The sequence below is a fragment of the Ictalurus furcatus genome, chromosome 16 (assembly GCF_023375685.1).
Source record: "Ictalurus furcatus strain D&B chromosome 16, Billie_1.0, whole genome shotgun sequence".
NCBI classification, from domain to species: domain Eukaryota; kingdom Metazoa; phylum Chordata; class Actinopteri; order Siluriformes; family Ictaluridae; genus Ictalurus; species Ictalurus furcatus.
In genome coordinates, this window is record NC_071270.1 from 18,445,248 (window position 1) to 18,460,051 (window position 14,804).

A 14,804-nucleotide genomic window follows, 5' to 3' on the forward strand; every position below is an offset into this window, starting at 1 on the left:
TGATATAAGGGGAACAAACCACTTCAGAAGATGTTGTTATAGGAAAATAATTCATGTCGGGTTGCATCACGTCACCCAGTCAATGACGATTTTCCCGTATATTTATACCCCTCCTGTAAAGTTTTACTCCTCGTTTATTACTCTTACTTTTCTTGCCATCCATGTCAGCGTGGATTTTACGAGCCAGAAAGCCTGCTTTGTAAACAGCAGCGTTGGGGTCATGGGCGATATCCAGGAAAGGGTTGCTGCTGCTGCTGATCCTGCTGATGCTCTTCGTGTGGGCATTGTCGTTCTTTGTGTCCGCGAGCTCAGACAGCGATTTCTTCAACTCGTCCCCGTCACTGAGGGCAAAACAAAAAACACCACAGTTACGCACCGAATTTACTTTATCCTACTGTGCTAATGAGATTTCTGAAGCAAAGACATGGTCCACTTGGTTTTGCTAATTTGGTAACCCCACTGTGTAGCACAAAAATGATTTTAAACCGGATTTTACAAATATTTGGTATATTTTTAGGTCCATACAAAATTGATGCTCCGCACTGCAGTAGTGAACTAGAGGTGCCGACGCCGCCCCCCCTTTCCTTTTCCTCTTCACACATGACTGAGCAATAAGCTTTAGTATCTCTTAGTTATAGATCACTGGGGGTCAGATAATGTATGCTTAATATAACTACATAGAAACAGATTTGATTATTTTCCTAAACAACCGTGATGATCCGTCCTGCATAGGGAACTTAAATACTCCGCTTACTATCCTACACTATTTATAAAATTTAAAAAAACACCACTTATGCAATCAACTATTTTTGTAATCATCACATTGTAGCGCTGTAGGAGAAGTGGATGAAGAAGACTGTCTGCTCTCCATTACAATATACTGAAGTGCAACGACAGTGTGAAGTTTTATATCAGAAATAAGGAAACTAATATGACGGAGTGTAATAAGCTGTTACATGCAAAACAAATAAATGAAATGGTTTTACAAAAAAAAAAAAAACATTTCCCACACAAAGTAAAGGATCTAGTGGAATTCCATTAATACGTATCTAAAAGCTGGTGAAAGACAACGTGGGCTGATGTGTAGGAGGGAATCTACGTTGTTTTTTAAAAGAATACATAACAGCACAACCATTTAGCTCTCACCACCTCTCCAGCATCATCACAATCAATACAGGCATCTCCACACATACATTCTAGGTTTTTTCTGTTTTTTTTTTTTTTTTTTAACTCTGCTTGACTTTACCTATGCGCAATAAGCTACTACTCAAACAGAAAATGCTCTCTGAGAGGGACAAAGTTCTCGTCACTGCTGCTCTCACACCCACTATGCGAGTGTGTTATTATGGGTACAGGTACAAGCCGGTGCATCAGCACTTTTAGAAGCTCTCTGTGTGCATCCCCCCCCCGCCCTCACCCAAGTAAAACTTGAGTCATTTTGTTGCAGGTAACTAAACACACAATTATCTCTGATGATAATGATCCACCCAGTCATGTGCTTTGAAACCAAGCTGGTCTTCACATTGCAGGGGACAAACCCAAACATTCTCTTTAGGAGAGAAGACTTTAATGCACAAGAGCTGTTTTTAATGATCATAATGAGTCACATGTACATTACAGTACAGTGAAATTCTTTTCCTCGCATACTCTAGCATGCTAGGAAGTTGGGGTCGGAGCGCAGGGTCAGCCCTGATATAGCACCCCTGGAGCAGAGAGGGTTAAGGGCCTTGAACCCCCGACCTTCCGATCAGTATTACAAGTATCGATACTAAACACCTCGTCATTCATACTCCTCTGTTTCCACTTTGTCAAAAAATCCCCTGTATGTACAATTCCCGCCGAAACCATTGGAACATCAAGGCCCATTTATTGCTGTAGAATGAAGACTTTTGGGTTTGAGATCAAAAGATGAATATGAGTTTAGAATTTCAACTTTTATTTCCTGGTATTTATATGTAGCCGTGTTAAACGACATAGAACGGGGCACATTTTGTATCAGACCACCCAATTTGTAGGTGAGCGAAAAGATCGAGCCACAAAAGTTCTGGAACAAAGATGAACCTCTACCAACGTAACTGAAAGGCCAAAGTGTGGAGAAAGAAATGATCTGCTCATGATGCAAAACATACAAGCTCTTCTGTGAAACATGGTGGAGGTAGCGTCATGGCTTGGGCTTGCGTGGCTGCTTCTGGATCGGGCTCACTAATCTTTATTGATGATGGAACCCATGATGGTAGCAGCAGAATGAATTCAGAAGTCTACAATTTACAGAGAAATGCATCCAAATGAATCGGAAGGAACTTTCATCCATCATGCAGCAAGACAACGATCCAAAACACACTGCCAACACAACAAAGGACTTTATCAGGGAGGAAGAAGTGGAAGGTTTAAGACTGGCCAAGTCCGTCAATCACCAGATTTTAACGCAACTGAGCATGCATTTCACCAACCTGGGGTTTTGTAAACAAAAAGGAGTTTAAAAAAAAAACCCAGTAATACATCAACTCTAAACAGCATGTCCTCAGAGAATAAGGCTGCATCCTGAACCAAATAATATTAAACTAAATCGAGTACCACTGCAGGCACTGATACTGGTACACCATTTGACACGGGCTAAATGATCCTAGGAGAAAATGGGGGTGCTGGAAACGCATCTTCAGCTCACGAGAGGACTGAAACAAGCAAATTAACATTACACAGATTTTAGGAATGGATGTAGGGGTATACATTTTTTCTTGTAATACATCCAATACAAGAAAGAATCTTTAAATATATGTGATTTGGAGCGTCATATGTTGGATTCATGCCCCGCCGGACATTCCCATACCTGTGAAACATGCTGACATAAGATCTCAAAATAGTTACATAAGCAGTGACTGCAGTTAGTCTCTAAAGACTTGCTGTGACTGAGAGTTCTGCCTACGCGACGGGACCACACGGACCGGTTCGGTCATAACTCATCGTCTCGAGCATCTGTCGAGACCATTTCTACTCCTGCACAAATTGAGCAACTTTTATGGAGACGAGTCCTGTGATCGAACTGCATCAGGAATCGGGTGATAAATTGCTGTATCTGAGCTGGACTAGCACACGGTCTGTGTGCTCATGCAATGCGGCAGCTGTTACTACAGCAGAGAAAGCACAAGGAGAGCAAGGACATCATCATGACTTCTTTTACTCCTGTACTCATAAAGCCTGCTGGGGAATTAGTGTGTGGTTTTATTCACCAGAATTACATTAACAACTCTGATTGGGAAGATGAGGGTGAGAGGGGGATGGGGGGGGGGGTGCAGCAGGTATAAACCTCCTCAGTCATTCTGCAGCAGGCCAACAGACAGCACGTACACACACACACACACACACACACACACACACACACACACACACTCTTAAAGCAAAGCAGCTGTCTGTGAGAACAGTAGCACCAGATGCTACAGTATGAACCAAGGTCAGCTGAAGAGCAGAGTAAAACTCTGACTCAAAGTCAAAATCCCTTTGATTAGAACAAAAAAAAGCACATCTGTCCATGTCCACTGTGTGTAAAAAAAAATACAAGTCCATTTTCCACCTGAATATTGCTGGGAACAAAAAAGCTTTCATCAAAAGCGCTCACTTGAATTGGGAACGTGATCACCTTTGCACACGGGATCTCTAATTCACATAGAACAGGACAGCTTATGCAACTTCCTCAGATCTTAATCACCACCTTTAGCTGCAGAGTTAATACTGACCTTGAAAAAAAATTCTGTTTGCTCACATTTTCCTTTGGCTAGTGTTCAAAGATTAAAACTGGGCAGCGATAACATGGACGGTGGGGGTCGAGATAAGTGATGTGCTGCTTGCCAGTTTCCCAACCAAATTACATTACATTACATGTGAGCCAACATCCCGTAATAAAAGCTGTTGAAAGCTTTTCACAAAAGGTCGGATACGCATTCAGCTCGTACATGAGATCTGTTGAAATCTTCACTCGTGTCACAAACTAATGAGGTTTTTTTTTTTTTTGTTTTTTTTTGGGTTTGACTCTCTGGAAAGCAAACTGTTATACAAAATAACATAGTAATAGTAAATAATATTAATAACTAACTGCATCATTTCAAAACTACATAATACAAGTTCTATAGAACGAAATGAGAGCGAGATGTATAAATGAACCAAACTGCAGACGGCCCACAGGCAGAGAAGCTCTATAAATCACGATGTGCTCGCCGTGCTGCGCGGCGCGTGGTGTCTGCAGGCTGTAATTTGGTAGATTACCTATGCTACAATGGAGCGGCCTCACACTATCATTGTTATCAGGACGACAGCTTCATTCTAATGTGATGTTTTTTGCTGATGTTAATTGTGGCTCTTGTCTCAACTGTCACCAATCCAATCATTTGCCTCGGAACATACATGCGTGCGAAATCACACGCACGTCCGTCTAGATCTTTGACTCCCGTATATCTAGCGCACTCGGAGTCCCTGCTTGACGTTTGCTGGAGCGCGCAGTGGCTAGTCCACGAAATCGAATACGCGTTACGACTTTATTTATTTGTTTTTGAATAAAACGTAATGCCTCACTATTCACTGAGCGGTGCTGAAAAATGTGAGTCAAACATTTAAATTGGAGTTGTTTTAGAAATGAAACGTTTGCGGTAATTATCGTTTATTTATTGTTTGCATGCAGATGAAGTTATTGAATGAGAGCTTTCCAACTCATTACCCACGCAGACATGATTTAATCAGGAGATAATTGTTCTTGTATTTCTCAACATTATTAACGCACGCTATCAGTCAATTTGCTCGTCCATCTGCCACGAAAAACGAAAAAAACCCCAAAAAACTACTGAATGTCTGAAATAACTTTTTTAAATCACAAATTTTGTAACATTAACCTAATTAATTATTAACAGGAAATTGAGAGAATTTTAACATATTTTTGGATCCAGACAACACTATAAATCATCCATGACCGGGAGTATAGAGAGCAAAACTGACTGTTATCAGGGTGGGAGGGGTGATGTACTTTCTCTCTCTTGTCAATCACAATGACAGCTGTGAGGTCGTGTATGAGGAATAGGGCAGGTAGCATTTGGCCAGCTTCATGTCTTGAAGGAAGCACGTGTTAGCCCCCCCCCCGGTTAATATGGGAGAGCTGGCTGGTACGTGGGAATTAGAAAAATGACCAAATTGGGGAGAAAATATTTTTTTTTGTGAATAAAATCTTCTATTTATCATAATAATGCAAATGTAAGATATTATTTATGGTAGAGGTTTTGAATGTAATGCTTGGGCCCCTGCACATTTGTCCTCTGTAACAAATCTTGTACATTGTACCTGTTTTTAATTATTATTATTATTATTATTATTATTTGAATCCACAAGTAGATACTTGAAAGATGAACAAAAAAAATTAAAAAATCCATAACTTTTCCATAAACCTAATGCCTATTTTAAAATTTTCCATGACGTGCAGGATTTCCAGAACCATGGGGACCCTGGAATCATGTATTTCCTCTGTTTTGATTTGTGGAGACCTTAAATAAAACCACCATTACATATTACAAATATTTTATCAGTTTTTTCATGGCATTGTTAGCGTTTGAAAAGAATCATACGACATGACATTTTTGCCAGATTACTACTGTTACATCTGTTTAGTAATGCTTTTTAAAATGGAAACAAACCATTACAACCTATTTCACACACTTAACCATTTCATGCCGACAATGTTGACTGATATATATATTTTATATATATATTTTATATATATATATATATATATATATATATATATATATATATATATATATATATATATATATAAATTTACATTACTGCTACATACTACTATATTGCAGTATGACCTAGCTTTAAATTCCACGTAAAACTACAAAACCAAATCAGTGGTATTCCCACTGTGTTGTTTAAATCCTAATCGACTCGGTTTTGCCTCACCAATAGTTTTCTTGTACCCTGATGTTCCACAATATTAAAACAAAACAAAAAAAAAAGGGGATAAAAGTGTGAAAATGTCATTCGTTCAGAAATAAATGTTTAAAAACGTCATCATTGGCAAACTGCTGTGATATAAGAGGAATAAAACACTCCGGTACATGCTGCTGTTTGTTTTCCTAACATCACAGCCCGTCGTGTATTACTCCTTACATATTTAGTCATACAATACATGCAGTGTAAAAATAAAATAGGTACATACATTGCCCATTCCAGCTTCTCGTTCTTGATTGAGTTGTACAATGCCTGCAGAGAAAAAGAAAAAAAAAAAAAAGAGAGATGGAAATCAGTATGACAATTAACACAGCTGCTCATATTATTTACTATTGTATTGTTCACAGATATGCCGCGTTCCCCTTCACATTTTCTCGCGTATGAGGCGTTTTATGATTCACCCGAGAGAAAACGGCGTTTCAGTTCCACTGAACAATTGCTCAAGAACGTGTGTGCTACGCCGCTGCATACGTTTCTCGCCCCTGCCGTTAACAGATTCTGGTGAAACGCTACAGCCGTGATGCTCAGGGTGTTCGTCTCACAGCTTCCTCCACCCACTTCCTTTTTTGAATCATGAGTCCAGTGTCTCTCCAGCGCACCTCTTCAATTCTTTGTTGTGAGCTCGCAGAATGAAGACGTACACAGGCTCTAACCTCACGGCATAGTGTTGTGTAACTGTACCAAAATAGTGAGGAAGCTATATTTGAGCTACACAGAAGGCTCTAGGGACTTCAAATCTAATTGTGGGATTGCATCTATACTGCCGGGGCACTTGTGATGACTGCAGAAATTCGACTATTATGACAGCGTGTGCGGAGTTCGATATCATTTTTCCATTTTGAAGGACGTGACACTCAAATGTCTACCATCTTTACGCCATTAAATAGAGACGGCTCCATTCTGACGTAGCTGTATTAATGCGTTAACCAGCACGTGATCACTGAGGAGAAAACCAACACCTACAGTATGGCGCAATCCAAACCTGTGTGTTGGAAAGAAGAGCTCTTATTAGAATACATTCCAACATGTCTATTGCTCACCAGCAAGCCTACTAGTCAACAGGCTATTACTAGTTAACATTTAGCAATAAAGCCCTCAGCTAGGATTGACTGAGAGAAGAGCCGATTAGAACAACTAATCGGTAATAATCGATTATGAATATCGTCGTCAACGAATCTCACTATCGATTCATTGGGCTGCGCGGGGCACGTTTACTCATTACGTTACTTCTACTCCGAAAACATGCATCAGAGAGTAAATAACAAAGTTGTATCCCAAATGACGTACTATACACTTACACTATGTATTATGTACTCTATTGTCTAGTGTAAGAATTTTAGAAAGGTAATATAGTCTCAAATGGAACACTAGAGGTTGTTTTTACTAACCGGAAGTATAAGCAGTTTTACAGTCTGCCGCTAGCTTTAGCGGAATACCCAGAGTCAACGACAATGAATTTCTTGTTTACTGCTCACATCAACGTTATACCTTTTATACCCAGCATGACCTCAGTCACCATCAGAGAGAGGCGTAAAGCAGGCGTGCATTTTATATTAAATGTAGTGGAGAAGACTGTAACCTGTAAACTTGACAAAGCGGAGCTTGTGTAGCACGGAAGCACGACAGTGATGCACGAGCACAAACTTGTTTATATCCAAAACACTCCACTGTGTGCAAAGGGGCTGGGGAAACTGGTGCGAGTCGCTTAAAGATTCCATTTAATTCCAGTTTACTGTCATTAGGTCATTAGTATTTGCGTGCTTGCGGTGTAACTCGTCATTTATTATAACGGACGTGATCGTCAGTAACAAGGCCGTGTTGCTCCTGACTCGCGGTGTAGACGCTGTGATAAATAGTGGAAGCGCGAGTGAGACCTGTAATGTCTAATTAAAACGCTTCGATCGGAGTAAACGCTAGTAAAATAATACGTCTAAAAGGCAGTGAGGAACAGAAACCACGAGGTGCAGTGAAAGTGAGATTTTTCGATTCATTTAAGGACTGTAGTTTAATTATCGGCGCTTTTTGCACATCCATAAAAATAACGCGGAAATACTTAGTACATTTTCATAATCATTAGAGAGCACACGGACATTTAAATATAAAATAAAAACAAAAACTCTTCTAGCTAAATGTTGCATATAACACAACTACGTGCATACTTTATTCCAGTGCACATCTGTAAACTCACCCCCAGCCATTTCCATGGGAGCCGTACGGGTTTAAACAGTCCCTCGTCCACTGAGACGGCACCACACGAACACTTGGAAATAACAACCATGTCCCAAATGGTGCCCTACTCCATATTTCCCCATTTACATAACCTAAAACTGGTGCCTCCTTAATTAGTGCACTACAGTGAGTGGAGTGTGATTTCAGACTCGTGGTCAGTCTTAATTAGAAGGAATATGATAAGTTCTGGTGTTTCTTATAATGGCTGACATTCTAGTAATATGAATTACATATGGCGTTAAGGAAACTTAAGCTTGAACCTTCTGAGTATCTAATACATGGTTTGACTTGCTTCTAGATTCAGCAAGTCAGGAGAAATCATACCTTCATTAGAAAGTCCCATGTTTTGGATAGAAACCTACTTAACTTGGAAAAAGTGTTAGGTAATGTACTTTTACACAGTTGGAAAGCTGGACAAGATAGTTAGCTAATTAGATGCGTTAATACAGACTAAGGAAAATAATCGAGTATTTGTATTACTGGGAAATCGACGACTGCGAAGCCTTAATGCTCACCATCTCTTTTGCCAAAGGCGTTCTTAAAGGCTATCTGAAAATTATATATAGAATAAACTAAAGTATGTAAAATTTTGGAAGACATTTTTGCTTAAAAAAAAGAAATAAAAAGTGTTCATTTCCCCTATATCTGGAGAGTTTTGGGACACCGTGTATTTCGTCCGTGTTTCACCATTCCTGCTGCCGATCCTGAAAAGATGGACACGCTAATTAACCAGCCTAATTAATGCGTAAAATTTGACTGCTAGACTACACCCTGGCTAATGTGCGTAGTGCAGAAGGCCGAAGGTTTCCGAAGCGTGTTACAGCAGGGAGTTTCGTCACGCCAGCGTGAAACGTGCTTAAACATACTGTAGCTATGTAACAGACTTTTACCTTTGAGTACGAACAAAAGAAAAGCAAACATCATCTTCGTACTGAGGGAATATAAGGACAATTACAACACTTTTGACAACAGTCCAATGTTGTAATATAACTAAAATAAAACTAACTTGCCTATTTTGGATGAATTTAGCGGTACGTGATGCGACGTCACAATTTAACTGTGGCTCCAAAGCTACAGCGCTTCATCACCAGAGTTAAACCAATCTTCCTTCATCTTTATTACAGACAATAATAAATCCAACAGATAACAAGCTAGACTATTATATTACACTATACAAGGCTATATTAAACTATGCTGATACTAGCTACAACTGGTAATAACGCTGTTATGTTTACATTGTGCATGTCGAGTAAGATTACGAGTAAACACGGCAAACATTTTCTTTCCATGTCAGCACACAAAAAGTACTTAAGCTACTGCCTAGAACTGATAGCTAAGAGAATAAGCCTGCATAATGTATTGAAATGATGTAGATAAGTGCGAATATTTCAACAGCTGCTCAAGACTCGTGAAACAAGAATCGCACGAACATGACCACCTACCCACTGCTATGATTTAACGATTCAGGAAAAACGTGTACGCCCTCATTATCTTCATCAAAACGTGATCGGGTCACAAAAGCAAATGTACGAAAGCATCTTCACTGTGGCTGCGTTTAATCATCACTGTATGTTTAACCCCCTCTTCTGGTCATCATTAGCACTGACAGGTGGCAGCAGGAGAACTAGCCTGAGGATGAAAACCCTGTGTGACGCACCAAGAGACTGGTAGGTTCTACTATGAAGAGAAAAGTGGACATAGTACATGCGCTATTAAAATGATGAGATTCTGGAAAATAAATAAATAAATAAATAAATCTGTGCTGATGTGGTGGCCTGTGTATTCCAATATCTGCTATAAAATATGACTAAAAAGACAGTAAGAATATCGTATGAAATATAAGAATATAAAGAATTTGGATAGAACTGTGTAAAAACATTACTATTACCAAAATGGTGAGTATTTTGTCCCCAGATGTTCATGTGCAGTTTTATAAAAACACAAGCAGTTCCATTCACCTTGATATTAAACCTATTTAGCAAACTACACAGGTTGAGTACATTCCAACACACACACACACACACACACACACACACACACACACGCTCATGCACGACAGATTTCCATTGTATAAGGTGCATTTTAAGCCATCATATCAGGACACTGGGTGTGAGAACACACACACTAAGTGCCACTAAGAGCCAGCGGAGGTGTTGCAGGAAGAGTGGGAGGCTGAGTGGGGAACAGGTGAGCATGTTATGTTATCGAAATGACGAGTGTCACCGTTAATTAAACAAGACACACAGGTGAAAAGGGAAAGGGGGGGGGCATCAGAGCGGTGCTTATGAACGCATTCGAAAAGCAAGATGTCAGAATAATATCAACACACTGATCTGTTCCCCTTCAGCCAGATGGGGCGGGAAAGAGCCACAGTCAGAGCCATCCATCAACTTGAGACAATCACTGCTTGGAGGTTAAATTCACTCGGAGAGGAAAGAGCAGTGTTTAGTTTGAAGCGAAATTCCAGCAACTAACCATTAGAACTTACGATCTGCTGTGTTGGTGTGCAATACAAACCACATTACTGATTAAAAGTAGGTCTTAATTTAAAATAAATAAGCAAATAAATAAATAGCAACATGTGATCACCATCAACTGGTGACAAATCCAGAAAGCACATCCATTCTTAAAGCATCTCCAAAAATCGCAGGCACTTAAGAAACCCAACAAGCTCGGACTCACTGCAAACCTCACTCTTTTTTTTACCTTGTCCTTCTTGGGCTGCACAGTGGTGAATTCGGTCGAGTTGGACATTTTCAGGGATTTGGAGCGGTGCTGGGGCTGTCGCCGGACCGACTCCTCCCTGCCGTACTTGACCGACCCGCTGGCCCGCATGCGCACCTTCCCCGTGCCCTGAACGCTGTTTACCCCGATCATCTCCTCAACACGAGTGCACAGATAATACGCACGAGAGACAGACAGAGAAAAAGCTACACGTCCCTGCAGAAGTAAGAGCAAGGAGGAGGGAGGAAAAAAAAAAAAAAAAGAGCGGAGGAACAGTGGAGAGAACGTGGGAGCGACTGCACTCTGGCACGCACGCACTGATATGTCTCCTCGATTCAAAACAGCAAAGGCACTGCCCTCTCCAGCATCGCGTCCACTAGTGTTTGGATTCAGAGCTGCTGTTCCCTTGGAAGCAACACTACAGTGACTGGGAGTTTGAGAGAGACACAGAGAGACACAGAGAGAGAGAGAGAGAGACAGAGAGAGAGAGAGAGAGAGAAAGAAGGAGGGAGGGAGGAAAAAGAAATGAGATGGGAGGAGCAGCTTCCTCCCCTTCTTGATTAAGCCAATGCTGAAAAGAGATTCGGTTTTAGTCTGAACAGTGACAGCGCAGCACTCATGAGGCTCAGAATCAGGCTTATTAATGTGCACACTGTTAGATTTAAGTCAGCGGAATGGACGAGCACACAGCAGTGAGCGCAGAGGGGGGACATGGTGGTGCATCAACCCCTTAGGATCCCTAAAAGACCCTAAAAAGCACTCAACAATCTCGAGCATGCCAAAAAACAAAAACAACAATATTATTTCACAGCTTTTTGTTTTGTGAAACCCGTTTAGAACTGGGAATTAAGGGGCAGATTTGTCTCAGCTGGTAGAGCGGGTTGTCCACTAATCCTAGGGTTGGCGGTTCGATTCCCGGCCTACGTGACTCCAAATGCCGACGTGTCCTTGGGCAAGACACCGAACTCCAAATTGCTCCCGATGGCAGGCTAGTGCCTTGCGTGGCAGCTCTGCTACCATTGGTGTGTGAGTGTGTGTGTGTGAATGGGTGAATGAGACATGGTGTAAAGCGCTTTGTAGAATCATCAAGGTTAAAAAAATAAATAAATTAAATAAAAAAGCACAATACAAGTACAGACCATTTACCATTTGTATTAGGGCTGTGCAAGTAATCATATTTTGGGTATGTGAGGCTTGAAACATGAACACCCCATGAAGGCCAGCGACAACACAACGGATTAAAAGTTGTGAGTAATAGCAGTGCTGAAATCTGTAACCAGCAGCAGAGTCCCTCTGTCCGTTCTGAAATGATCACCACTATGCCCTACTCCCTCCGAAGGCACCATCATTCACGCTGACAACCCTGAAGGGTCACCTGTTTAACAGTCAAAATTAACAGCCAGATGGAATGCAACTGCATGCCGTTTTTCAAAGCTGAAGCTGCCGTGTTTTTGTCTCACAAATCACTCGCAACAAGCATCTCCATGCAACAATGACCCGAAGGGCAAAGTAACAAAACCTTCACGATCAGTCGCATGTAGTTTGCTTAGTCCGATTTGGTCGATTCACAAACGCAAACAAATACAAAACACAGTAACTATGACTGGTGATGAAAAGAAAACCGACAGCTCCGGTGTCACAGCACTACAGCGTTCAGCTTGTTTGTTCAATTCAGGTTACAATTTGTTCATCTTCGGTAATCATTTAATCTCGGTCAGGGTCATGACGGATCCAAAGCACATCCCGGGAACACTTTGTGCGAGGCGGGAATACATCCTGGATGGGATGACTGTCTGTTACAAGACACCGTGCACAGAGTAGCCAATCCATCAACCGGCATGCTTGTAGGAGGTGGGAGGAAACCAGAGAATCTGAAGGAAATCCACGCAGGGAGAACTTGCGAAAACCACCGGCTCCGATTGAATTGGGAACGCTGGAGCTGTGAGGCAGCAACGCAACTCGGTTCCACACAACAATTTAATACGTGTTTTGTATTTGGACATGACTTCCATTTATAAACAAGCCCGCATGTCGCCTATGCTATTTTGTTTTTCTTTAAAAACGACCGATTTGAAAGAAGTTCATTTCATTGCTTCAGTCTGGAATGATCCTACAAAATGGTGACCTGGGCGCGTTCCTTTTCGAAGTGACCAGCGTAGGGTTCGTCACTTCCTAATGGACCCCAGCATCATATTTTAGTACAAGAAGTGGAGACATGTCCCTATTGGCACTGCGGTTTTAAACAGGATCATCTCAGTCCCAAAGTTTGTATGCTTTTTAGAGGTAAAATGTTAAGAGCAGCGGGTACTGTGGTTTAGTGGGTCGCACCTCCAGGGTTGGGGGTTCGATTCCTGTCTCTGCCCTGTGTGCGCCGAGTTTGCATGTTCTCCCTGTGCTTCGGGGGTTTCCTCTGGGTACTCTGGTTTCTTCCCTCAGTCCAAAGACATGCCCTGTAGGCTGATTGACATCTCTAAATTGTCCTTAGTGTGTGAATGGGTGTGCGAGTGTATGCGTGTGAGAGAGAGAGAGATTGTGCCCTGCGATGGGTTGGCACCCTGTTCAGGGTGTCCCCTGCCTTGTGCCCAGAGTCCCCTGGGATAGGCTCCAGGCTCCCTGCAACCCTGTTTAGGGTAGGCAGTACAGAGAATAGATGGATGTTAAGACGAGTTTGGATGTAAATTAATTTTCAAGTCTTACTTTCGAAAATATGTAAAGACAGGTGTATTTTTACTACATAGGGTGTACAAGGGAATTAAACCTTACACAGAGGGCAGAGGCAGTGAATAGAAAGTCTTTCATTCCTTTAACCTCACTGTTTGTTGCTGGACCATGATTGAAAAAACATTACTTATTTAAATATTGATAATGGTGCATGCTAGGCATAATATTAGCAAAAGTATCGGTTATAATAATGCTAGAAAAACATTCATATACTCACACACTTCACATCACCACTTCATCAATTGTTTGTCCATACCATGCAGCCCTAGTGTGCATCATAATGATTATATTACCAATCATTACAATTACAACAATAGAAAAGCCTACACACAAATGGTATAAGGCAGCATAATACATAATACAGTGTAATTCAACACCACTTTCAATTCAAAATGAATAATTCAAGAACCTAATCCTGCCAATTCTGTTTATGTATGCAATTCAAAGGAGGCTATCGTAGTACAAATTACACTGACATGGCCAAAACAGCGTGATCTAATTATACTCGTACTACAAGTGCAGAATCGGTGATGAATCCCGTAATAAAGACGTTGATACAGCTGGACCTTTGTCTTTTGTTACAAAGGCAGCCACTTCTTGACAGATTCAGGCAGCGACTTCCTAACACAGCAGACAGTCTGACATTCAGGATAATATACAGCTGGTCCTCAAGAAAAATGACAAGTCTCTGCAAGAGAGAGTCAAATCTGTAAGATCTGCGATAAGGCACTGGTTTTATTACCGTAGACAAATTCCTGCCAATACACGGGGAGTGAATTGGAGTGAAGGTCTTAGGCATTATGGGACAGCCTCATTGTTCAACGTTGGGAATGTTGCAAGGGAATGGTTACGGAAAGCGAGAAGGAGAAAAATCCAATTTGGCTCATCAGGGGATCATTCGATACCCATTTGGGGTGGGGGTGTGTAATTAAGGGCAGAAATTTGCCTTGAACTGTGAAAATGTACAGCTGGGAGAGACAGCGCCTCACGATTTCCCATGAATAATCAAGACTAATTTCATTGAAGCAGCATGCAAACCACAGACTGGAGGTTAAGGACAAGAAGACCATAACGTTTTTAATGGCACAGTTTTAATTTTGCTACCTGTACGATCCTTTGTGAACATAGTATAACCCAGA

At 41.2% G+C, this 14,804-nt stretch overlaps 1 protein-coding gene across 8 annotated transcripts in view; it reads right to left on the reverse strand.

Moving 5' to 3' along the window:
- The window catches only part of psd3l (pleckstrin and Sec7 domain containing 3, like), a 118,996-nt gene that overhangs the window by 19,502 nt on the left and 84,690 nt on the right, over nt 1-14,804 (reverse strand). For 7 of the 8 annotated variants that reach the window (XM_053645401.1, XM_053645400.1, XM_053645406.1 and 4 more), the window contains 2 exons: nt 6,200-6,243; nt 148-341 (listed from right to left, as the gene is read on the reverse strand). In XM_053645401.1, coding sequence (XP_053501376.1) covers nt 148-341; nt 6,200-6,243 — 238 coding nt within the window. Of the gene's footprint in view, nt 1-147; nt 342-6,199; nt 6,244-10,926; nt 13,124-14,804 lie in introns of those variants that run through there. The other variant, XM_053645408.1, reaches the window with a different exon arrangement.